This window comes from Chelonia mydas, chromosome 2 (assembly GCF_015237465.2).
Source record: "Chelonia mydas isolate rCheMyd1 chromosome 2, rCheMyd1.pri.v2, whole genome shotgun sequence".
NCBI classification, from domain to species: domain Eukaryota; kingdom Metazoa; phylum Chordata; order Testudines; family Cheloniidae; genus Chelonia; species Chelonia mydas.
In genome coordinates this window covers 246,985,831-247,011,440 of record NC_057850.1, presented here as the reverse complement: position 1 = coordinate 247,011,440, position 25,610 = coordinate 246,985,831, and the positions used below count along the sequence as shown (strand labels likewise).

General features: G+C 44.5%; 1 protein-coding gene and 1 long non-coding RNA gene across 14 annotated transcripts in view; one reads left to right on the top strand and one right to left on the bottom strand.

The window, feature by feature from the left end:
- Positions 1-4,724, top strand: part of LOC114019417 — a 31,020-nt gene extending 26,296 nt beyond the window's left edge. For 3 of the 5 annotated variants that reach the window (XR_006289131.1, XR_005224096.2, XR_006289129.1), the window contains exon 7: positions 1,912-2,974. This is a non-coding gene — a long non-coding RNA (uncharacterized LOC114019417). Of the gene's footprint in view, positions 1-1,911; positions 2,975-3,733 lie in introns of those variants that run through there. The other 2 variants (XR_006289132.1, XR_006289130.1) reach the window with 2 other exon arrangements.
- Positions 1-25,610, bottom strand: part of PRKAG2 (protein kinase AMP-activated non-catalytic subunit gamma 2) — a 384,594-nt gene that overhangs the window by 4,509 nt on the left and 354,475 nt on the right. For 7 of the 9 annotated variants that reach the window (XM_037891127.2, XM_043541595.1, XM_037891129.2 and 4 more), the window contains 5 exons: positions 18,034-18,088; positions 15,982-16,108; positions 8,359-8,524; positions 7,912-7,949; positions 4,726-4,872 (listed from right to left, as the gene is read on the bottom strand). In XM_037891127.2, coding sequence (XP_037747055.1) covers positions 4,726-4,872; positions 7,912-7,949; positions 8,359-8,524; positions 15,982-16,108; positions 18,034-18,088 — 533 coding nt within the window. The other 2 variants (XR_005224094.2, XM_037891130.2) reach the window with 2 other exon arrangements.

Below are 25,610 nucleotides of genomic sequence, written 5' to 3'. Positions count from 1 at the left end.
TACAAGTTGAGAGCAATATTATATACTTGTTGCATAAATAGTGAAAAGTTGGTTTAACAATTTCAGTTTGAATAATCTAATTTAACTGCAACATACAGTTGTAGTGACAAACTTCAAGAGTAAGAGTTGATCATCTACTTGAGTATAAAATGTAGATATCTAACAGCTGAATACTCTTGATCATTTATCTTAAGGTTCAACATTTAACCATTTCTTCTTTTTTACTATCACTAAAAATCAGTTTTCTGTAAGACATCACTTTTTTTCATGGGAAAGATGTCCAAATGAGTAAAAATGTAAATAGTGAGATTACTGCTTCCAGCACAGTATTTCAATGAGAACCGGCATTATTCTCTCTCAAAGATGAGATTAGGGCTGACAGATACAAGTGATAAGGGCAAAAAACAGAGTTGCAATCTTGACAACTTTCCTATTTCTTTTATTAACACCTTGGAACCCCCTTAGTGCTAGGCAATCAAATTTCTCAAATGCTAGTAAGTGAAAAGAAGAAACCTCATCACCCTCACCAAGGGGATAACAGCATGAAAGCAGCATCTCTGGTTTGATTAAAGTAATGGTACGTTAATTTAGGACTGAGGTTAACTACATACCAGTCAGGATACCTTAGAGCTCCTCTTCTCTTGTATTTGAACAGTCATACCCACCTGATACAAATGGGGAACACAGGAAAGAAATAGAAAGAAAAGGGGGAAAATTCTGTTTTTATATTTTTTTCTTCTAATGAAATTGTGCTGGTGATACTTTAGACACGGATATTAGTTTTCTGTATATTACGGACATTTAATCACTTGGTCATCTTTCTCACATTGTGTCGTGAGTTCCATAAAGAAAAATTATTACTATATCAATTAAACACTTAATACCAGTATGATTAAGCATTCTTGTTTAGCAACCAAAAAGATCAATTTAGTACCACACTTGGAATTTTTATAATAAAAATAACTGTTTTACACACAAGACACAAACTAATCCCCCCAGGCAGTGGGCAGCTTCTAACATCACTGGGGAACAGGGCCAGATTTCTAGAATATTTGTGGGCCTCTACATAAAGCTGACTCACTGAGAAATATTTTATATTTGTGTATTTATAGTGTATCCATTTATATAGAAAAATTTCATTCGTTATACAATGCACACAAAAATACATACAGTTTTTCCTATTAGATGTTAAGTGAATGTTTGAAGTTGTGTGAATTGAACTATACTGCAGCTATCAAGTGGCAAGTCTCAAGAAGCAGGTTCCTCTTGTAAAAGTGATTTTCCTTCTCAGTGAGCTGTTACCTGGTAAAACAAAGGTTAATGAGGAAGGGTCAGGCAGGCAGGCCAAGATGGGCCACATCCTCATGTGACATGCTGTCCAAATCACTCTCTTTGTATTTCTGCACTAATGGTTGGGTTATTTTTTTTTGAAGTTTTCTTTGGGGGATGCAGACATTCCATAAAGCTTGTGAGCAAAAGTAAGTCCATTGAGGAACCCAGTGTAATTCTCATAGACTGAGGGAGGATAAGTATGGCCTTACCAAGCTCAGCTTGCATCCCCAAGGGAAGGAATCTTTTTTGAAACTGTTGTAATGGATTTAAGACCTCTAAAGATATTAACAGAAAGTTAGACATAATATGGGTCATTCTAGACACACTGTAGTACAAACTGCAAGCTTTAGTGGGCACAGAAAAAGCCAGAGGATATGGAACTGTCTGTTGATACAGTTCTAATGGAATACTGAGGAACAGTACTGACAATCTTGGGAATTAGCTCAAATTTAATAAATGTAAGTTTGGGGTCCCTGAAGATGCAAAATCTTGGATGCAGAAACTGAAATAATATGTTTTAAATTACTCTTGAAGATGACTGAAATGGGTAATTTTGATTTTCTGCAATGGGCTTGATAGGTGGACACCTCTCTCTCTTGCTCCCTCATATGAAGTCTATTGACACTGGAGAAGGAAGACAGAGGATAACAGCACCCAAACATTGGTAGATACAGCTACGGGTGAAACTGATTGAGACTTCATAATGTCTGCTTCTCTGGTCAGTCAGGTAACATCACATGGCAGAATCAGTAGGAACCAGATATGTATCATAACTAAACATGATCAGGGATGCATGATGCAGTAATGTTAATGTTATGTGTAAATTCAAATGACAAATACATATCTTTATGCTTGAAGCATGCTTGAACTCTTATTTGTTGTTAAGTTTGCCTCATTGTAAATGCATCTCATAAATGGGGGTCTGGAAACCTGTGTGAAGAGTTTTCCTGCTTAAAAGATACCCAAGATTCAAAAAAATCTGCCAGGATGTTTTCCACAGCATTTAAAGATTTCATTTAGAAAGCTAAGTTTGTAGTCCTTCTCTCTTTTTGTAAAGATAACCTTTTAAAAAACAAACAAAAAAAGCGGTGCTATCTTCATCTTCCTGAGTCTAGAGACATACTAAAATAGCTGTAAAATGTATACTGCTCCATTCTTCTCAATGTAGTGGTTATTCTGCAGCTTATAAGCAATTTAAAAGTCACTGTTAACTCTTTCACTTATGCTTGTCATATCATCTGAACAGTGAATGAATCTGAAAGGACATTCCACAAAAGTTTTAAAAGATGCCAATAATATTCTATCATATTTCTTCCCCAGCCAGTCAGCAAAGGGTGACCAATTCCCCAGTTTACCAGCAGTCTTAATTTCTGGGGTTACCCTAATCTGCCAACAGATTATACTGAAACATTGGTTAAAACCCAATTACAGTATGCTCACTAGCCACCTGGTCAGCCAGCTTCTCCACAACTTTTAGTTCCTAATACGGCCAGTGCTTCTAACACTCTGTATCTTAAGAGTCTCAGATTTCAAGGTCAGAAGGGCCCACTGTGATCATCTAGACTGATCTCCGATATAACACAGGCCATAGAACTTCCTCAAAATTCCTAGAGCAGATCTTTTAGAAAAACATCCAATCTCGATTTTAAAACTGCTAGTGATGGAGAATCCACCACAACCCCCAGTAAAGTGTCCCAATGGTTAATTAGCCTCACTGTTAAAAACTTGTGCCTTATTTCCAGGCTGATTTTGACTTGCTTCAGCTTCTAGCCACTGTATCAGGTTACGCCTTTCTCTGCTAGACTGAAGAGCCCATTATCAAAGATTTGTTCCCCATGTAGGTACTTATAAACTGTGATCAAGTCACCCCTTAACCGTCTCTTTATTAAGATAAATAGGTTGAATTTCTTCACTATAAAGAAATGTTTTCTAACCCTTTAATCATTCTCCTGGCTCTACTCTGAACCCCGTCCAATTTATCAAACATCCTTCTCAAACTATGGACACCAGAACTGGAGGCAGTATTCCAGCAGTGGTCGCACCAAAGCCAGGATACAGGGATAAAATGACCTCTGCTCCTACTTGAGATTCACATTTATGCATCCCAGGATCACATAAGCTGTTCTGGCCACAACATTGCACTGGGAGCTCATGTTCAGATGATTATCCACTATGACCCCCAAATGTTTTACAGAGTCGCCCATCCTGTAAGTCTGGCCTACATTCTTTGTTCCTAGATGTATACATTTAGCCATATTAAAATGCATATTGCTTACTTGTGCCCAGCTTATCAAGCAATTCAGATCACTGTGTCAGTGACCTGTTCTCTTCATTAATTTACCACTCCTCCAAATCTGTGTTATCAGTAAATTTAATTAGAGATTATTTTGTTTTCTTCCAGGTCATTGATAAAAATACTAGACAGCATGGGGCCAAGAACCGATCCCCACAAGACCCCACTAAAAACACCTAGTCAATAATTCCCTGTTTACAATTACATTTTGAGACTAATCAGCCGATTTTTTAATCCATTTAATATATACCATATTAATTTTGTATTATTTAGTTTCTTAATCGAAATGTCATGTGGTACCAAATCAAATGCCTTACAGAAATCTGAGCATATTACATCAACACTATTATCTTTATCAACCAAGCTGGAAATCTCATGGAAAAAAAGATCAATCAAGTTAGGGTGACAGGATTTATTTTCCATAAACCCATGTTGATTGGCATTAATTATATTACCCTCCTTTAATTGACCATATTATTCAGCTTTAATTATTATAATAATATAATATATACACATATATAATTATCTTACAGTTGCACAAAAAAGTATGCCATCTTTGCACAGGCGCCCATCCACTCTAATCATGGTTTTGATTCTGAGGTTACTTCTGAAAAATATGCCATGCATCCTCAAACATAGCTTATCAGCTGAAAAGCATTAGGCATCCATAGTGCAGTTTGCAGGACGGTGCATTTGTTGCCAAGTATGTTCCAAAAGCAGCATTTCTCTTGAATAACATTCTTTTTGAAAGATTCTTCCATTGTCCACTGATATCAAGTAGAAAACATAGCAGTGGGACTAAGTGGAGAGACAAGCTACAAAAAATATCTTGCAATTCCCCCATCACCTGCCAAGTCCCCAACGAAGTCATACTTATTTCACCAAGATCACCTGCAAATGATCAGTGCCCCCATTGATAAACCTAGTAAATCAACACTTTGATATCTACACATGCTAATGTAAGAAGCAATATCTGCAGTGAACCATCAAAGTTACTTTGTGTTATTTTATTGGACTTTGATGAAATGATGCTTATGCACTATTTGGTACCCTTGTTGTCTTATTGCTTTAAAACAATAAAGTCAACAAAGTAATCTCACCTCAGCCTTCACTATTCTATCAACAATGGTCTCCAGTGTTTCCAGCTTACTGCACTTCACAACACCTTCAAAATACTGAGAACGGTGCTGGAGGGCTTGCGTTACTGTGATATCTAGATTATTATAGGTTTTTTCAGCAGCAAGGTTCTGAAAAATAAATTAGAGGAATCATTATTAGTCTTCACAAGAGGTAAGGAGGTATTTGTTATTAAACTATCAATGCAAATATCAAGTTACATTTCTGGTGTAAATTGATGGCTATTCCACTGCATATATTAAGCAAAGTCTATCAGAGTCCTTCAGCTGTATAAACACAGCCAAGTACATCGGGGCCAGGATTATACAAGTTTATTCTCAAACCACTTGGAAGTTAGAGGAAAAGGCATTCATGAGCACATCTCTCCACAAGAAGGTGCTTACCTTTGTGCTCAGGGTTGCTCTTGTCAAGAGAAAAATACTGATTTATTCTTGCTGGTCTAATTTACCATCAGTCTAGATGAAAGGGAAAGCCACTGGGTGGAGAAATGATCAAAAAATGTCCTAATTTAGCTCCCACATTAAAGCCAGCAGCCAGTAACAAGTGAGCCATTTGCGCCCGAAGGTTTGGTTTTGGGTCCAGGTGTACGTTTTCCCCAGTGAACAGGTTTGTGGTGGCCTTGTGGTTCAGATTTGTGCTTTTTCTTGCAGCTTCTTTAAGTCATAGATTTTTCTTAAGTTTTCTCTCTAAGGAATTAACTTGGACTCAGACCTCTTCCTTTTCAAACACTGTTGTGAAAGGTATGAGAAATATGGATGGAAGTCCTACTTGTCCTGCCTCAGTGGTTGAAGAGGTTGAACAATCCTCTGAGACCAAGACTGAATCAAATGTTTTAAGGCGGTATTATTAACTAGGGATTCCCAAGGCCTGGGAGGATGAAAAACTCTTGCTTCTACACAGCTTCATTGCACCCTATAGTCACCCTGAAAGGACAGAAGAATGTTTTCCACAAGGGTGGAAATGGAAAGCACAGAAGACTAGAAGAGATAAGCAGGTGTTTGGGAACCCTGACTCTAAAAAAGCATTGTGTACAGATAAGTGTTGGTAAAGGCACTGTAAAGCTATTTCACATTTGGAATACTTCTCCCTTAGTACTGATTTTCAATGCAGGGTTACAGACATCAGGATTTTCCACTGGCACGCTTGTGGCAAGAGCTATTAAATCACTCTTGATGCATCTGAAGAAGTGGGTTTTTTTACCCACAAAAGCTTATGCCCAAATAAAAGGTGCCACCAGATTCCTCGTTGTTTTTGTGGATACAGACTAACATGGCTACCCCGCTGATACTAGATCACTCTTGTGTGTCTACAGAATAAATCCAGCAACCAGAAGGCCCCATTAGATGGAAGGCTCTGCTAGGTCACACTGGCACATACAGATAAGATGAATACAGAAATTTGGGCTTTTCTTTTCTTGACGATTCCAGCTATTTAGATTGTCTGTTGGACAGGCAGGCTGGCAGCCTGGGCTAAACTAAACTGTTACGCTACTGAGAGAAGCCATGGTGAAAACATCAGCCTGAGCGAGGCTCAGATACACACTGGGCAGGAAGGATTTAGCACACCAGCTCCTCAAGCTCACATACAAAGGACAGCCACATGGTTGTCTACTCCTGAGGGAATTCTGCACCAAAAATATAAAAATTCTACAGACAGTATTTGAAAATTCTGCAAATGTTATTTGCAATAAATAAATGTCGAGGCTCCAGCATGGCAGTGGGGAGCACAGGCCACTGGCTACATGGAGGTGGGAGATGATCCTGCGGCCCCCCGGTGCTCCCAGGGACAGGGACTCAGTGGTGAGGCTGCACCCAATCCTGACACAGCACAAAGCCTGGGCCTGCCCCAGAAACACCCTGGGGCCCTGTCCCTCTGCGCCAGGCGCACCAGGTATGGGCAGGCAGGGTCAGCCCCGCAGGATCCAAGTGTAGAGGGGCTTAGTGTGTGGGAATCCATATGTGGGGTGAGAGGGTTCTGTGTGGGACAGCTCAGTGTGGGATCTGGATGCACACGGGTTCTGGGTGCAGGGGCAATAGGACTCTCCAGGGGTCCAGGTGAAGGTAATTGGTGCTCAAAAGGAGGGGGTCTCAGTGGGGGGTGGGTCTGGATGTGGGGGGCTCAGCAGGGTGGTCTGGGTGCAGGGGGATGGGGCTCATTGGGGTGGGAGTTTGATGCGCCTGCTTAACAGGGGAACCCCAGCTGCTGCCAAGAGGATGCCACATGCCGGGCTCCCGCTTCCCCCCAATTCCCTTATCCCCTTTTCTTCCCCACCCCATCCCCCCTTCCCCACTGCCTCTTCGGCACCCCCTTCTCCCCACTGCCCTCTACCTCATCCCCTCCCTACTGTTCCCTGCCCCTATCCACCTCCCCTCACTCCCACATCTTTCTCCCCCTGCCCTATAACACCCCATTCTGTTCCTTCCACCCCACCCCGCTCTGCCCCATCGCAGGCACTCACTGTTGTATAGAAAACAGGAAGGCTCCCAGCACACAGAAGGGGAGCACGACTGGCACTAGGACCCAGGAAGCGGCATCCAGCTGCAGGGTCAGCAACAGCCAGCCTAGTGGCACCCTCCATCAGCTGGGCAGCTCTGCGCCAGAAATGGGAGGGCAGTGCCCCCTGCACACCTTGCCTCTGTTTGGGGGTGTAATATGCCCCCAAACTATGCCCATGACAGTCCTCAGCTCCCCATTCCCTGCATAGCTTCCGTTTGCATCCCCATCATTTTCTTTGGAAAGCAAAGAAATCTGCAGGGGAACACGAATTCTGTGCAGAATTCCCCCAGGTGTAAAAATCCAGTCATATGAAACTCCCAATAACCAGTAAGAGGAAATCCTCAATCAAACTCTCTGAAAGAGTTGGGCTCTGGTGCAGCAGTAGTCAAGATGAGGATGGCTGAACTGGGAGGGGATGAAGCCTATACGTTCTCCATTGTGGTGCATGAGTAATGTAGACCACCAGATGCACACATATAAGAAACACTAATAAGCCAGAAAAAAATACTGTGCAAAGTGAATTAAAGTGGTGTTTTAGCCAGTTCATCAAATTAAAAGTTAAGGAATAAGTAACAGCTGAAGCAAACAACTGAAGGACTGCAATTTCAAAAGATACACTTTAAAACATTTTACAAAAATTAAAAGATACTTACTATTACATCAAATTTGGAATAAATATCTACAACTTTTCCTAAAAATGAAAAAAAAAAAAGTTAGTAAACTCTTCTAAAAACAAAGAAAAATGTTAATTTCCTTGCATTCTAGTTTAATTAATTACCTTATAATTACAAAGAAAAAATTCAGATCAAGAATGAAAAAAAACTTTTGACATGTTACAGTGAACATTTGGCTAACTGAACAAGGGAGTGATATAATGAGATCTTCTAAGCCTGTTAACCTAGATTTTTCATTTGTTTATTTCTTGTATCTCAAATTATATTCTATCCCCTCCTCACCCTTGTTGTTTGATGAGCAAGTGGCAGGATGGTATAAAGACAAATTTAGGGCTGGTTTCAGCACAGGTAATTGTACAAAATAAATTCAAAATTAAACATGCTATCACTCCCCTTTACTATATTCTTGTACAGCTTAATACACACCTGACTCATCCACAACTGGTAATGCAGATATCCTTCTGTCTACGAATATGTTCAAGGCTTTAATAATAGGAGTGTCTGGATGTATGAAGGCAATGTTGTGATAAGTTCCTATCCCAAGTTCATCCAGGTTCTTCTTCATAAAGGCAGGCTTTGGCATTTCTGACACCTAGGAGAATTAAAAATACATTCATGCACAAATCATGGTGGTTTCTCCATCACTGACAATTTTAAAATCAAGATTAGGTGTTTTTCTAAAAGATATACTCTAGGAATGATTTTGGGTACATTCTGTGCCCTGTGTTATACAGGAGCTCGGACTAGATGATCAGAAGGGTCCCTCCTGGCCTAGAAATTTATGGGTTTACAATGCAGTTTTCTTCTTCAAGTGCTTGCACATGTCCATTGCAATGTAGGTGTGTGCCTGCCCCGAGAACAGCTGCCAGAATTTTTTTCTGCGAATGGATCTGTCAGCTCAGCTCTGGTGCCCCCTGGTGCTGCGCACTCGTAGTGCTGGTAGAAAGGGCCCTGCTGATGCTGTGCCCCCTCAGTTCTTTGTTACTGCCCATGACAGTTGCTGGAATTGCTCTGGTTGCTTCGGCAAACGTCACAATAGTTTTTGCTATTTTCTAGTGTAAATAGTTAATCCGTTTTTTTTGTAGCTAGTTCCCCCCCCCAGTTACATTAGTGCTGGGCCCTTCCCCGATCACTTAGAGAAGTTCGTCCATCTCCAGGTGCCATGGCACACCTTGGCTTCAAGCCCAGTGCTTCCTGCAGCAAGTCGATGCCCTTGAGCGACCCACACTCAAGCTGTCCCAAGTGCTTGGGAGAGGCTCAGAGAAGGACCACTGCCAGATCTGTAAGGACTTCAAATCTTGCACCAAAAAGGACTGAAGTGAGACTGAAGGGCCTTCTCATGGAGGCAGCTCTGAGACCTGCTTCAGAGCTGAGTTGCTCAGACTCGGTGCCAAGTACCTCGGTGTCGGTGCAGAGCATTCCTAATGCCTAAGAAGAAAAACAAGAAGCAGCCAGAGAGAGGTCGATCCCCAGCACTAAAGTCAATCAGACATGGGGACTGGGACACAGTGAGATCTCTGCTGGGACATTCTTCCACCTTGACACCAGCAACTCTGGCACCTATGCAGGTTCCATTGACTTTAGAGGCACCGACCTAAGGCAGGCAACATAACTCCAGTATGTTTATGGTGCCATCAATTCTTGAAGTGTTCGCAGCAGCCAGAGACCTCCTTTCATTGCCAGTGCCTCTATCTCTGGCGAAGCTGAAATTAGTGTTGCTAGTGTCATTGAGTGGCAGGGAACCATCTTCCTCCTGCCACCGCCTGGCTCCAGGACTATTTTCCAGGGGCAAACCCTCCTTCATGGCCTCATCACAGGCTTCACCATTGTCCACCACCATCTCTGGCAATAACAGGGTCTGCATCGCCCTGGTTGTCTCACCAGGACTCATTGTCATCGTCAGAAGTGGGGTCATACTCATCTCGCCCTCACAGTCACCCACGCTACTCCCTGAGGCACTCCTACTCCACTATGGCCCCAAATGCACGGGTGACACCGAGTGTATGCAATGGCCCTTCTGGAATCAGTGGGGGTTCCCCCCCAGCCCAGGGCTCTTTCTAAAGGTGCTCCTATTCGGTGGCCTCTGAGAACAGAGCACCACCAGTACCTCGCCAGGAGACTCCCGATCTGGACTCCGGTACCAAACTTCAAGAGGAGTTGCCGTGGGTCCCGGGCAAAACAGAAGGAGGGGTTGAGACCCCACACACAGTGCTGGCTTCCTCTTCCTCCTCCCCAGATGAGGCTGTGGTGAGAGCTGGCATGTTTCCTCCCCAGTCTGGTCACAAGGCTCACCAGGACTTAAAGTGGGTGGCCTCAAAACTGCCACTCACTGAGGCTTTCATGGACCAGTCAAGGTGCTACGGCAGACCCCCATTCCCTTCCTCCCATGGCAAAGTGTACAGAGTGGAAGTATTTCATGCCAACCAAGGGTTAAGAGTTCTTATACTCATACCCACCTCTGGGATTCCTGGTAGTTTCAGCTGCTAATGAAAGAGATCACTAAGCGCAGTTGGGAGCAACGCCTAAAGCAAAGGACCCCAAAAAGCTACACTTATTTGGCAGAAAGGTCTATACTACAGGAGAGCTGCAACTTTACATAGCAAACCAGCAGGCACTACTGGGCTGCTATGACTTTAATATGTGGTATGCCATGCAAAAGTTTAAAGACCTTCTCCCTCAAGAAGCCAGACAGGAGTTCTTCCTGATCAATGAAGGAAAAACAGTATCAAGGGCCTCCTTACAGGCAGTTCTGGACATGGCTGACTCTGCGGCTAGATCCGTGGCCTTAACTGTAACCATATGCAGGAGCTCATGGTTACAGTCATCTGGATTTCCTGGGGAGGTTCAGCAAACCCTCCAGGATCTCCCCTTTGAAGGGTCTTCACTCTTCTTGGAGCAAACTGATAAGCTCCACGGGCTTAAGGATACCAGGGCAATCTTGAAGTCCCTGGGGTTGTATACCCCAGCGGCTTCTAGGAAACATTACAGGACCCAACAGACTGGCTGGTACCTCACCCGGCCAGCCAAGCAGGAAACACAGAGGAGAAAGAACAGGGGGTTTAGGCATAGACCTCCGCCAGATTTCACCTTGGGTCCAATGAAAGCCACCACCAGGAACTTGGGGAACTTGAAGCACTCCTTTTGCTTGAATGCTCGAGGTCAACATCCCAGTTCCCATGATATCGGATCCAGTCACCCCTCCGTCTTGGACTGCCCTACCCCATTTCTTCAGAGTCTGGGCCCGCACCACTTCAGACCGCTGAGTGCTGAGCACGATAGAAGTGAGATACACCCTCCAGTTTGTGTCTACCTCACCTCCCTACCCTCCCCCTCCCTCTTCAGGGATCCATCTCATGAACAACTATTTGTACAAAAAGTCCAGTCCCTCCTTTGGATGGGAGCTGTAGAAGAGATTCCACAAAACTTGAGAGGAAAGGGGTTCTACTCCTGTTATTTCCTATTCCAAAAGCCAAGGGTGGTCTCAGACCTATTCTAGACCTGCACTGTCTCAACCACTACCTTAAGAACTTCATGTTCTGGATAGTCTCCCTGGCTTCCATCATTCCCTCTCTGGATCTGGGAGATTGGGATGATGCCCTCGATTTAAAAGATATATACTTTACATATCAATTTTCTGAGGCCACAGAAGGTTCCTCAGATTCATCGTAAACCAGGTACATTACAAGTTCGCGATGCTTCCATTCGGCCTGTCAGCTGCTCCGTGTGTCTTCACCAAATGCATGACAGTGGTAGCTGCCTTCCTGAGGAAAGGGGAGTACATGTCTTCCTGTATCTAGATGACTGACTTGTCAAAGGTCGGTCCGGGGCTCAGGTGGAATCAAACATCCACCTCATCCAATTATCCTTCCAGGCGCTAGGCCTGCTAATAAATATACAAAAGTCCACCCTCATCCCACTACAGAGGATAGAGTTCATCAGGGTGGTTCTCGACTCCATTCAGGCCAGAGCCTTGCTCCTGGGAGACTGGTTTGGGGTGATCACAACCCTGATAAAGGTCCCTCAAGGCCCATCTCGTTATAACAGTGCAGAGCTGTCGGAATCTCTTGTGCCACATAGCATCATGCAACACGCCAGGCTGTGTCTCAGATCTCTTCAAGCATGGCTGGCCACAGTGTACTTGCTTGTCCTTCACCATCTAGATTCTACTGTCACCGTATCTTCTCAAGTCCTTGTCTCCATGGAGTGGTGGCTGGACCATCACGTGGTCTGTGCGGGTGTACCCCTTTTGCAGTCCCAACTTTCGATGTTGGTGGTCTCAGACACATTGTCACCGGGCTGGGGAACCCAGCTGAGATCCCTCAGGATTCAACACCTCTGGTTCCCAAAAGAACACTCTCCATATCAACATCAGAGAACTTAGGGCGGTCCACCTAGCCTGCTCACATTGGAAACAAGGTAGTTTTGGTCGTCACAGACAACACGACAGCCATGTTCTACATCAACAGACAAGGAGCTGCATGCTCTTCCCCTCTGTGTCAGGAAGCAATTCATCTGTGGGAGTTCTGCATAGTGCATTCAATGCATCTCGAGTCTTCTCACCTCCTGGAAGCACAGAACCAGCTGGTGGATCACCTAAGCAGGTGTTTCTCCTCACACTACGAATGGTCCCTCCAGCCAGATGTCACGAGGGTCATTTTCCAACAGTGGGGGACTCCCCGGATACACCTGTTCACTTCCCGGATCAAGAGGAAATGCCACCAGTTCTGCTCCTTGCAAGGCCACAGCCTGGGTTCTCTCACAGACACTTTCCTGCTACTGTGGACAGACCACCGATACCTTTCCTCCTATTCTGCTAGTGCACAAGAGTCTGATGAAGGCCAAGTGGGACTGGGACCTGGTCATTCTCACAGCATCAGCATGGGTCAGGCAACACTGGTTTGCCACCTTGTCAGGCCTCTCAGTAAAAGGGCCCACTCTTGCTTCCTTTGTATCCGTATCTGATCTCCCAAGACCACAGTCGGCTGCTTCATCCAAACCTCAGCTCCTTCCATCTGATGGCCTGGAAGCTCCACTGCTGAATCCGGAGGAGCAGGTATGCTCAGAGCAGGTCCGTAAGATCCTACTAGGCTGTAGGAAGCCCTCCACGAGAATGACTTATGTTGCAAAATGGTCTTCCCAGCATGGAGTTCTGCCCTTGCATTCCTCTTTGCAGCTTATTTTGAGTACCTATTACATCTGAAACAACAAGTTTGGCTATTTCTATGGTCAAGGTCCACCTCACAGCGATTTTGGCCTTCCATCCCCCCCAGCTGACAACTGGTCCACCTTCTCTCATGAGATGGTTATCGGTTTCCTTAAAGGCTGGAGAGGTTGTACCCGCAGGTTAGGGATCCCATTCCTCCCTGGAACCTAAACCTCATCTTATCAAGGCTTATGGGTCCCCTGTTTGAGCCACTGGCAATGTACTTGTCAGTTCACATCTCCTAGAAAGTGGCCTTTTTAGTTGCCATCACCTCGGCCAGATGGGTTTTGGAGATTTGTGCCCTCATGTCACAACCCCTGTATATGATTTTCTTTAAGGAGAAGGTGCAGCTGCATCCGCACCCAGCTTTCCTCCTGAAAGTGGTTTCACAGTTTCTTTCTACTGGTGTTCTTCCCAAAACTGCATTTGAATAGGAGCAAGGTCCACACTCTCTAGATGTTAGATGGGCCATGGCGTTCTATATACAAAGGACCAATTCCGTAGATATGCTCAACTATTCATAATGGTAGAAGAGAGGATGAAAAGTCTCCCTATCTCCGCTCAGAGAATTTTGTCCTGGATCACATAGTGTATTCGCACAGGTTATGAGCAAGCGGGTGTTCTGCTTCCAGCCAACCTGATCGCTCATTCCACAAGATCACAGGCCTCTTGGCTGCTTTCCTAGCACAACTCCCTATTCAGGACATCTGCAGGGAGGCAACCTGGTCATTCGTGACACATTCTTGACTCACTATGCTAGGGGTTCTCAAACTTCATTGCACCGCGCCCCCCTTCTGAAAAAAAAAATTACTACACAACTCCAGGAGGCGGGACTGAAGCGTAAGCCCACCCAATCTGTGCCACCCCGAGGGGGAGGTGGAGAGGGGGAGACACAGCCAAGGCCCCACTGCCCTAGGGTCGGGGACAAAGCCAAAGCCCAAGGACTTCAGCCCCAGGCTGGGGGCCTGTAATCTCAGTTCCACTACCCAAGGTTTCAGCACCCAGGCTTCAGCCCCAGACAGTGGAGCTCAGGCTTTGACCCCAGCAAGTCTCAGCCAGCCCTGGTGACCCCATTAAAACAGGGTCACTACCCCCTTTGCGGTCCCGACCCACAGTTTGAGAACTGTTGCACTATACCATCACCCAGCAGGCCAGAAACAATGCTAGCTTTGGCCGAGCAATGTTGCAGTCAGCATGTTCATGAACTCTGAGCCCACCTCCTAGACAACTGCTTGGGAGTCACCTACGCTGGAATGGACATGTACAAGCACTCAAAGAAAAAACAGTTACTAACCTTTCTGTAACTCGTGTTCTTCAAGATGCGTTGCACGTGTCCATTCCAAGACCTGCCTCCCTTCTTCTCTTGTCTGAGTCAGCCAATAAAGAAAGAACTGAGGGGGCAAAGAGTCGGCAGGGCCCTTTATATTGGTGCTTGGTGCGCGGCACCAGAGCTAACCTGACAGATAACACGAGGGGAAAAAATTCTGGCAACTGTATTCGGGGTGTGCACACACCTACGTTGGAATGGACATGTGCAACACATCTCGAAGAACAGTTATAGAAAGGTTAGGAACTGTTTCTTTCCTCATATAGATGTCTTATGGCTAAAGTGCCCCCATATAATTGAACTTTACCCGAAAAAGTCAGCATTCAATGCTTTATCTACAGAGTTCAAATCATTATCATAGAGTTTCATAGCAATCCAATAGTATGTTTGAGTTAAGCTGAAAAACAGCTTCAGATCTAGAACAATTTTATCAAAGAGGTGCAGAATTAAGATTGGAAAATGAACTTTTTCTGTTCTGATGCTGTATATTTATCTAATCGTACGTAATGACGACACATTATATGCATTTGACTCTAAGCTGCAAAAACAACAAAAAAAGGCAGTAACAAAAAGACAAAGCGTAATCATTCTGGACTGTGTACTTAGTTCAAAACCTGCTTTCCCATCCAACTCACCACCTAGTCTGGCTGCTCAGAACATTAAAATGGCCACACTGGGTCAGACCAAACGTCCATCTAGCCCAGTATCCTACCTTCTGACAGCGGCCAATGCCAGGGGCTTCAGAGGAAATGATAGAACAGGTAATCAAGTGATCCATCCCGTCGCCCATTCCTAGCTTCTGGCAAACAGAGGCTAGGGACACCATCCCTGCCTATCCTGGCTAATAGCCATTGATGAATCCTCCATGAATTTATCTAATTCTTTTTTGTACCCTGTTATAGTCTTGGTTTTCACAGCATCCTCTGACAAGGAGTTTCACAGGTTGACTGTGTGTTGTGTGAAGAAATACTTTTTTGTTTGTTTAAACCTGCTGCCTATTAATTTCATTTGGTGGCCCCTAGTTTTTGTGTTATCTAAGCTTCTAAAATTCTATAAGGGCTTCTCTGAACACAGTATGAACTACAGTAATCCTCTCTCGCTTCATTCTCACCACCATAACAGAAGCTGCAAGAATAACCTAAGGACAATTCCAGTCTCTCTTTGTTGGGGAAAAATCACCCAAACAGAATAGTGAGCTGAACTGGACATTTTTTGCAGTACTGTTATTGGAGAGAAAACATCAAAATAGAATATAGGACAGTCTGTGTCACCTGCCAGCTTTTTCTAAATTGGGGGGGGGGGGGAGAGAAGAGGGGGAGACAACATTTTTGATCCTTCCTTCTAGCATATCTTTTCTACTGTCAAGAAAAGATGCAAAGCCACTTACACGCAAAAATGTTCAAATTAAAGTGTTTAATCAAGAAAAGTTTCCAAGTTTCCAAGTGAAGGGTTTACATTATTAAATAGTAATAGGCTTCTATTTAAATCAGTTAGTCAAAGTACATTTTAAACTACTTACAAAAAGCTGGAGGAACTTGAGGATTCTTTTATGGGTAAGTATATAAAGTGCATTCCCACTGACAGGATCAATAACTGGCAATCTGTGGATTTTGTTTTTGATCAATGAATACACAGCATCAAAAAGGCTGAGGAAAAATAATTAAATCTGTTAGTGAATTCTGACCGTGAAATTCCAAAACATACTTTGACATCATAAGAGCATCACAAAGAATACACAAGACCAATAATTATCTACCATAATTTTCATATAAGATCCTAGAGAAATTGCAGAACTTATGCATAGCAAAAGATATCAGCAAGTTTACTTTCACTATTGTTGAAGACCAACCACACGCACACAGATATACATCAACATTTTAATAAACCCTTGGTATCAATAAACATTGAGGGACAGTGAACCATTATAACAGAGAGGTTAGTAGAAGCAACATTTCTCCACAATTTAAGTTTTTCATTAGGACAATAATCACTTCAAAAATAAAGACAGTCAATTAATAGCACTCAAAACGAATGCCCTCTATTCAAAGAGAAACACACAGAGTGACAGTGCACAGTATTCCAACTCTCTTGCACTGGATGTATCTCAATCCTCAGTTGAAAGGATCACATCACGGGGAAGAGTGTTCACTTTCACTGTACACTCTTTCAAACTTTGGTTCTTTGAGACATCCGGCAATGCCAATTATAAATGATTATTTATTGTCAATAGTCTTTCAGGATGTGTACACTTGTCCACAAGAAATGGAGCCAAAATCACCATCTGATTAAACATATTGTGGGGTGGGAAAAATGTTAGAGGGCAATAACTCTGATTGAATTTGAAATAGTGACCAAGAGATGAGAGGCTGTATGACATTAACAATTCCTTGAACATAAGAATGGCCATACTGGGTAAGACCAAAGGTCCATTCAGCCCAGTATCCTGTCTTCTGACAGTGGCCAATGCCAAGGGTCCCAGAGGGAATTAACAGAACAGGTAATCATCAAGTGATCCATCCTGTCACCCATTCCCAGCTTCTGGCAAACAGAGGCTAGGGACACCATCCCTGCCCATCCTGTCTAATAGCCGTTGATGGACCTATCCTCCATGAACTTATCTAGCTCTTTTTTGAACCCTGTTATAGTCGAGCCATCTAGTCTTAGGTTATGTCTATGCTATAGCTGGATCGACGCTCCAGTGATCAGTGCACTGGATATTGATTTAGCGGGTCTAGCCAAATCGACTGCAGATTGCTTTCCGGTCGACCTCCATACTCCACCCCAAATGGGAAGCGTAAAGTAAGTCTACAGGAGAGAGCGTCTCCCGTCAACCCAGTGCGGTACAGACACTGCAATAAGTCGACCTAAGGTACATCGACTCCAGCTATGTTATTCACGTAGCTGGAGTAGCGTAACTTAGGTCGACTTACTGTGGTAGTGTAGACACAGCCTCACTCTTCTTGAAAGCACATTAGGAAATAGAAAATGTTAGTCTGACTGCAAGAAAAATAACTGATTACTCATTTTTAATGCAAGGTTAACCCTTGAAATACTGACATTTCCCAGACTGTTGGAACAAATGCTTAGGACATAGCTCCAAAAAGTTAGTATTTTGATTAACACTTCTTGCATCAGTAGCATGCATTTATTAGAGTAACACTTTAGACAAATGATTTTCCTTGTAATTAGGATTCGTGGAGTGATGTATGCAAGCATCATCTTCCCTATAGTATTTGCTTTCTCAGCTCAGATACGTATACAAGTTAAAATGCAGTCATGTCATTGGCCCCATCCCCTGCTTGACAAGTGCATTGAAGGGAATTATGCAAGGGATTTGTGGAAAGCTCGGAAGTTGCTGTTACACTACAAGATATCCTATTGGACTCAACGCTGATTTTTGGAGAGTTCTTCCTTTGAGTCACTTAAATAAAAACATGCAGAGTCTTTCCATTCTTCGTTATCTTACTCTAGTTCACAAACTCAAATCCTGTTTCTCTTTAATGTAGATAACGAAATCCCTAGTACTAATTCCAAGATCAGCACAATTTAGAAGCAAGCAACAGAAACTTACCTTGCATCCGGGGAGATGTTCACTAAAGGCTTAAAAGTTTCTTGTAAATAAAGCTCTGTATTAAAAAACAAACATTTTTAAAAGTAAGTGTTTTAGCTACAAGGAAGTGACAATTACTATGGATGTGCATAACTCAACTCCCCACTACAAAATTAAATGGATAAGAAGTTACAAAGGCTCACAATGAGACAAACATCTAGAATTTTCTTTTTTTAAGTTAAATAAATGTGCAGGGTTACTTTTGACAGTGAGCCCTCTATACTGAAGTTAAACGGATAATCAGCAAAGGGATCTAAAGGAATTATTTAAACAAGAATTAAAGTAATGCAAAGAAGAGTATCACCACTTGGTGTTTTGTATTGCTATAATGATGTCATGAAGAGAAAATTCATCCATTGGATGAAGGCTTACAGTAACTGTGGTTCTTAGATGTGCTGTCTAGATATATATTTTCCACTCTTGGTGCACACATGCCCTATACAATTGAGATCAGAATCTTTTGGGCAGTAGACCTGACCTCACCCAGAAAATCTAAACTAGCTAACTGGTAACAAATCGTAATACCATCTGAGACCAATTTTGATCGCCTTTAAGATCATTTGGCCTGGCTCATCTTTCTCTCTGCAGAGGCAACAAAAAATGTAGGTAAGACCCTGGATGACCGTTCTATACAGATAAAATGAGAGTGCCCTCCATACACCTAAAGAGTTGAGTCTTGCTTCCCTTAGTTGGAATGTAGTTTAAGGAAGAACATTGATAGGATAAGAGGAAGTTTGAAGCCACTTTGGGGAGAAACTGTGGATTTGAGAACAAGCCTCTTTCCATGATAATCAGCCAGCCAGTATCCATGCTCTGAGATGTAGAGAGGCCGGGTCTAGATGCCAGTTGTTTGGGGGGGGGGGGGGGGAGGGGGGAAAGAAACACGACACGGACTACATCTGGACTAATTGGCAATGTTAAAAGGAGACAGAATTGAAAATCTACAAGGCCTGGGTATCAGAATTGCCTGGGCCAAACTGATGCTATCGGGATCATTACTGCAGACTCTTGTTTTAGATTCTTTAAAACCCTCAGTATCAGAGGATACACATACATCAGACCTGGGATCCATGAAATGAGAATGTGTCTGAGTGTGGTCCCAGGTTCAGACCCCTCAGAGCAACAGGTGGGACATTTCCTGTTTGTGCTTGTGGTAAACAAATCCATATGTGGGTAACCCTACCTGTGAAAGACTGAATTATAAAGAGTCTTACTCATGCTTTTCTGAAAACTGCCTGCTCAAGTGATCTGGCTAGTCCTGGTAGGTGAATAACTATCAGGGTATGTCTACAGTACAAAATTATTTCGAAATTATTCTCTTCGAATTTTCGGAAGCTATTTTATACATTCAGTCTTCTGTGTCCCCACTAAAGCGCGTGAATTCGGCAGATTGCGTCCACAGTACCAAGGCTAGCATCGAATGTCGGAATGGTGCACTGTGGGTAGCTATCCCACAGTTCCCGCGGTCCCCGCCACCCATTGGAATTCTGGGTTAAGCTCCCAGTGCATGATGGGGGAAAAACATTCTCGCGGGTGTTTCTGGGTGTGTGTCATCAGAAAGCTATGGCAGACCATCGTTTTGTGCCTTTCTGGCGTGCAGACGCCATACTGCTTTCAGCAGACGGTGCACCGCTGCTCTCCTGCTACTATGAATCCACCTCTCCAACTCAACTGTGCTCGGCCATCATGAACCGAGCAGCACAGCTTCCGCCGCCAACTCTGCTCTTCCAGTATGGCCACGCTTCCGAGCTTCTCCATGTTGTCTGTCCTGGGCTCCCACCTCCCTGAAAGCCACAGAAGACAACCATTTTCAGCTGTTGTCCAGCTACCGTGAACAGAACAGCACAGCTTCCGCTGCCACTCTGCTCTCCTACATTTCGCGCCCTTTTTCCAGGATTAGCCATGCAGGCGCCATAGGCATGGAGCCCGATCAGATCTCCGCTGCAGTTTTGACCATTGTAAATACCTCATGCATTATCCAGCAGTATGTGCAGTACCTGCAAAACCGGGTGAGGAAGTGACGACGACAACGCGATTACTGATGAGGACATGGACACAGACGTTCCTAGAAGCATGGCATGTGGCAATTGGGAGATCATGGTGCTGTTGGACCAGGTTCATGCTGTGGAACGCCGATTATGGGGCCGGGAAACAAGCACAGACTGGTGGAACTGCATAGTGTTGCAGGTATGGGATGATTCCCAGTGGCTGAGAAACTTTCGTATGCCACTTCCATGGAACTTTGTGACTTGCTGTCCCCTGCCCTGAAGTGCAAAGACACCAAAATGAGAGCAGCCCTCACAGTTGAGAAGCAAATGGCCATAGCCCTGTGGAAGCTTGCAACGCCCGACAGCTACCGGTCAGTCGGGAATCAGTTTGGAGTGGGCAAATCTACTGTGGGGGCTGCTGTGCTGCAAGTAGCCAACGCAATCATTGACCAGCTGCTATCAAGGGTAGTGACTTTGGGAAATGTGCAGACTATTGTGGATGGCTTTAATGCGCTGGGGTTCCCTAACTGCGGCGGGGCGATAAACGGAACGCATATCCCTATCTTGGCCCCAGAACACCGGGGCGGCCAGTACATAAACCGCAAGGGGTACTTTTCCATGGTGCTGCAAGCACTGGTGGATCACAAGGGACGTTTCACCGACATCAACGGGAAAGGTGCAGGATGCTCGCATCTTCAGGAACTCTGGTCTGTTTGAACAGCTGCAGGAAGGGACTTACTTCCCAAACCAGAAAATTACTGTTGAGGATGTTGAAATGTCTACAGTTATCCTCGGGGACCCAGCCTACCCCTTAATGCCATGGCTCATGAAGCCATACACAGGCATCCTGGACAGTAGTAAGGAGCAGTTCAACTATAGGCCGAGCAAGTGCAGAATGGTGGTAGAATGTGCATTTGGACATTTGAAAGCGCGCTGGCACAGTTTACTGACTCGGTTAGATCTCAGCACAACCAATATTCCAATTATAATTGCTGCTTGTTGCATACTCCACAATATCTGTGAGAGTAAGGGGGAGACGTTTATGGCGGGGTGGGAGGTTGAGGCAACTCGCCTGGCGGCCAGTTTCGCACAGCCAGACAACAGGACAATTAGAAGAGCGCAGCAGGGCGCGCTGCACATCAGAGAAGCTTTGAAAGCCAGTTTCATGACTAGCAAGGGTACGGTTTGAGAGTTGTATTTGTTTCTCTTAAAGTTACCCGCCCCCTATTATATATATATATATAAATAAATAAATAAATAAAATAAATAAATAAAGTCACAATTGTTTAAAAGCCGTTCTTTATTATTAGTTGCACAAAATACTGAAACAAATCAGAAGCTAGATGGGGGAGGAGGAGGGAAGGACAAGTTCAGAAACCAAATCAAAATTTAGGATATGCCAGCTTTCTGCTGCTTGTGCAATCCTCTGGGGTTGACTGTGTGGGTCCCCGTAGCCTCCCCCTGTGTTCTTGGCCATCTGGGTGAGGAAGCTATGGAACTTGGGGAGGAGGGAGGGCGGTTATTCAGGGACTGCCGCGGCAGTCTCTGGTCTTGCTACCTTTCCCGCATTAGATCCACCATACAGCGGAGCATGTCAGTTTGCTCCCCCATGAGCCTGACCATAGCATCCTGTCTGCACTCATCGCGTGCATCCCTCCTCTCTTCGTATTCATGTAACGCTTTGTGCGACTCCGCAATTGTTTGCCTCCACACATTCAACTGGCCCTATCAGTGCGGGAGGACTGCATGAGCTCGGCAAACATGTTGTCCCGAGTTTGTTTTTTCTGCCTTCTAATCTGCACCAACCTCTGGGACAGAGTAGATAGGGGCCGCAATGAAACATTTGCACCTGCTGCAGGAGGAGAAAAAGGGAGGGTAGTATTTTAAAAGATACATTTTAGAAAACAAAGGGGACACAGTTTCTCAGTGAAACAGGCAATTCATAGTACACAGCACATATTCTTTCTGTACAAGGTCTCACTTTGCCTCCTATACTGAAGTGCCTGCCACTTTGGTGTGAGTAAGCCATCACATGCGGCCAGACAACAGAATTCAGCTTGCAGGCAGCCTGCGGGCTCTCTGGGATGATCACTTCACAGAACACCCTCCCTCCCCCCACCCCCCCGCAGGGCTCCGATAAGGCTCCGAACAGGGATGAGCCCTTTAAACTAAACGTGAACAGCCCAGCGTGGCTGGGTTTCCCCGCTCCCCCCACTGCATGGCTCCGATCAAGCTCTCATTCACCAGAAGTGTCTTCTCCAGGGTCATGGTCTGGGAGCATGCTTTGGGAGTAGGGGGAGGCTATTGGCTCCAGCGTTAAGAATAGTTCCTGGCTAGGGGGGAAAACAGATTCCCCACTTGCCGCCTGCACACTGTCCTCTTCCTCCTCCTCCAAAAAACTCATCCTCCTCGCTCCGTGCTACTCCCCCCTTGCAGGTGTCCATGGACAGTGGTGGAGTAGTGGTGTCATCACCCCCCATAATTGCATGCAGCTCACGGTAGAAGCGGCACGTATGAGGCTGTGACCCAGAGTGCCCATTCGCCTCCCTGGCTTTTTGGTACACTTGCCTGAGCTCCTTGATTTTTGGACAACACTGTTCTGTGTCCCTGGAGTAGCCTCTTTCCATCATGGCCCTGGAGACTTTAGCATACGTATTTGTGTTCCTTTTTTTGGAACATAGTTCCTCCATAACAGATTCATCTCCCCAACATGCAATGAGATCCAGTACCTCACTTTCGGACCATGCTGGAGCTCGTCTGCAAATCCGGGACTGCATGGTCGCCTGTGATGGTGGACTGTGCTGATGGTCGCCTGTGCTGATGGTGACCAAACAGGAAATTCAAAAGTTCCCGGGGCTTTTACTGCCTATCTGGCTAGTGCATCGGAGTTCAGACTGTTGTCCAGAGCGGTCACAAGGGAGCATTCTGGGATAGCTCCCAGAGGCCAATATCGTCGAATTGCGTCCACAGTACCTGTAACCCGGAACGGCGATCTCGATTTTAGCGCTACTCCACTTGCCGAGGTGGAGTACAGAAATCAGAGTAAAGAGCCCTTTAAATCGAAAAAACTGGTTTGGTCATGTGGACGGAACCAGTTTTATTTTGAGGTAACTTGGCTAATTCCGAAATAATCGCGTACTGTAGACCAGGCCTCAGAATGATCTGATGCTGGATGCACCAATTCCACAAGCAGACTAATTCCTAACAAGGAAGCTGATTGTGCTCCTCCTTGCCTGCTCACATATAATGCTGGGTGTGGTTTTGTCTCTCTCTCTCTCTCGCTATACCATTCTGCCTTGGATCAGAGGGAGAAACACTACACAAGCTGAACACATTGCCCCAAGTTCTAATATATTTCTGTGAAGAAAAGTCTCCTTTGAGGATCACAAACCTGGAGATTCATGTTGTCTAGATGTGCTCCCCAGCTAAGGATGAAGGAGTTGGTCACTTCTGTTTTTGAGGACAGAGGTGGAGAAAATGGAACACTTCTGCATACATGATTGGGATTCTTCCATCAACTGGAAATATTAGGACTTAAGGAATATGAACTACACATTTACTTTCATTGTATGAAAAAGTGGCTGAAGTAAAGTCTGGTATGTGGCATGACCAATGTGCATGAAGCCACATGAACTATCAACCTTAAACAATCTGGCCTGAGGTAAGTATGCCCTACCTGTTATGGAGTTCAGCAGTATCACAATAAGTTGTATTTTCTGGGTAAGCATCAAAGATGGACTTTTCCTTATTGATTTTGAGTTACAAGGTGGCAAAGAATTGTAGGATGTGATGAATCACATCTTACCTGTTGCCATGAGCTCCCCCAAACAAGCCAGTCACTCAGGCAGGAACAAACTTTTATGTCTCCTTAAGTACGCTGCCATTAGATCCAAACTTTCTGTGAAAACCTTTGGGGCTGTTGATAACCCAAACGGAAAGACTCTGAACTGGAAATGTGAGCTCCCCAGTAGAAATCTCAGGAGCTTGCGTGGGCTGAGTGGATCAAAGCATGGCAATATGCATCTCGAAGGTGGAGACTCTAGAAATTGGATTACTGAGACAAGGGTAGCCATTTTGAACTTGCCTCCGTGAAGGAATCTGAATTTCCTTGAGTCCAGAACTGGGCAGCATCCTATTTTTCAGTTGAAGGAAAAAGGAACAGGAACAACAACTTTCCCCCCTTTATTGAAGGGGCACTTCTACTGCTCCCAAAGTAGGACATCTCCTGATTTAATTCTCTTCTGAGAGGGATCACTGAAAAGGGATGGGGAATGTGGATGGAGGACAGGAAACATCTAAAATGCAACCTAATATCCAACCTCTACGATTTCCAGGATCCAAGAGTATGAGGCAATATTGGCCCAAGCTTCCCAAAAAAGAAAATAAACTGTGTCCAAATGAGATAGGGAAAGGGTATGTAGTTTTGGGAAGCTCTCAGTTAACCAAACAAACAAACACTGCTGCCCCTGAGAAAGAATGCAGTTCATCTGTGTATTCTTTGTTTCTTTCTCAGTGGTTCTTACAGTCTTTAGTATAGAGGCTAAAAAGGGGGCAGGAGGAACCTGCCTCGAATAGGGCTGCTAAGCTGCTTTTCTTCAGGGTTGTGGGGTCTGTAGACCTAAGAACCCAAGTGTAGCCCGGGAGTCCTTTGATGAGCACAACACATCTGTCTTTCTGCTGAACAGATCAAAACCCTTAAAAAGGAGGTTTCCTATAGCAATCTGTATTTCTTTGAGAATCTGTGAGGACTGTATTCAAAATGCCTCCACCTCATTGTCATAGATGTTGCCATCAATCTTGCCACAGTGTCTGATGCAATCAATTGCTGCCTGTAAGGAGTTCTGAGCTATTAGTTAACTTTCTGAAATTAAGGCTCTTATTTCCTCTCTAGAACTCCTGTGGTAGTCTATCAATCAGTAAAAGTCCAGTACTTTATACCAATTGATGTACTCATACTTGGCAAGGAGTGCAGAGTAGTTGGCTATCTAAACTGGAGGCTGGCAATGATATAGCTCTTCCTTCCGAAGAGATACAGCTTGGACTGTTTTTCCTTATGTGTTGCCTTGGAGCTTTGCTGGTTTGGGCTCTCTTGGGTAGCAGTTACTACAAGGGATCTAGATGTGGGAGGAAAGTAAAAATACTGAAATCCTGAGGATAGTCCTGGTACCTTCTCTCTACCTTTTTTAGATTTCAGTGGAACAGATGTAGGAGTCTGCCATAAGCACTGTGCATGTTATAACAGACTTCCCTATGTGGCACAGAGAGTCTATCTGGCCTTCAGGTGCACAGGATGTGTAACTGTTTATGGGATTTCTCTTGCACTAACTCAGCTGTAATGCCTAACAGCTCTGCCATCTGACAAAGAAGGTCCTGAAAAGCCTTGTAGCTGTTGGGGTGATGGAATAGATGGGACCATAGCTTTGTCAGGGGATGACAATGAAATGGCAGCAGGGGCAAGTTCAGCTGACTGATTATTTTTTCATCAGAAACTTGTAATAGTTGAGGATCAGCAAGTGACATCTGGGAGTGCTAACGCTGTTGGACCTTCAA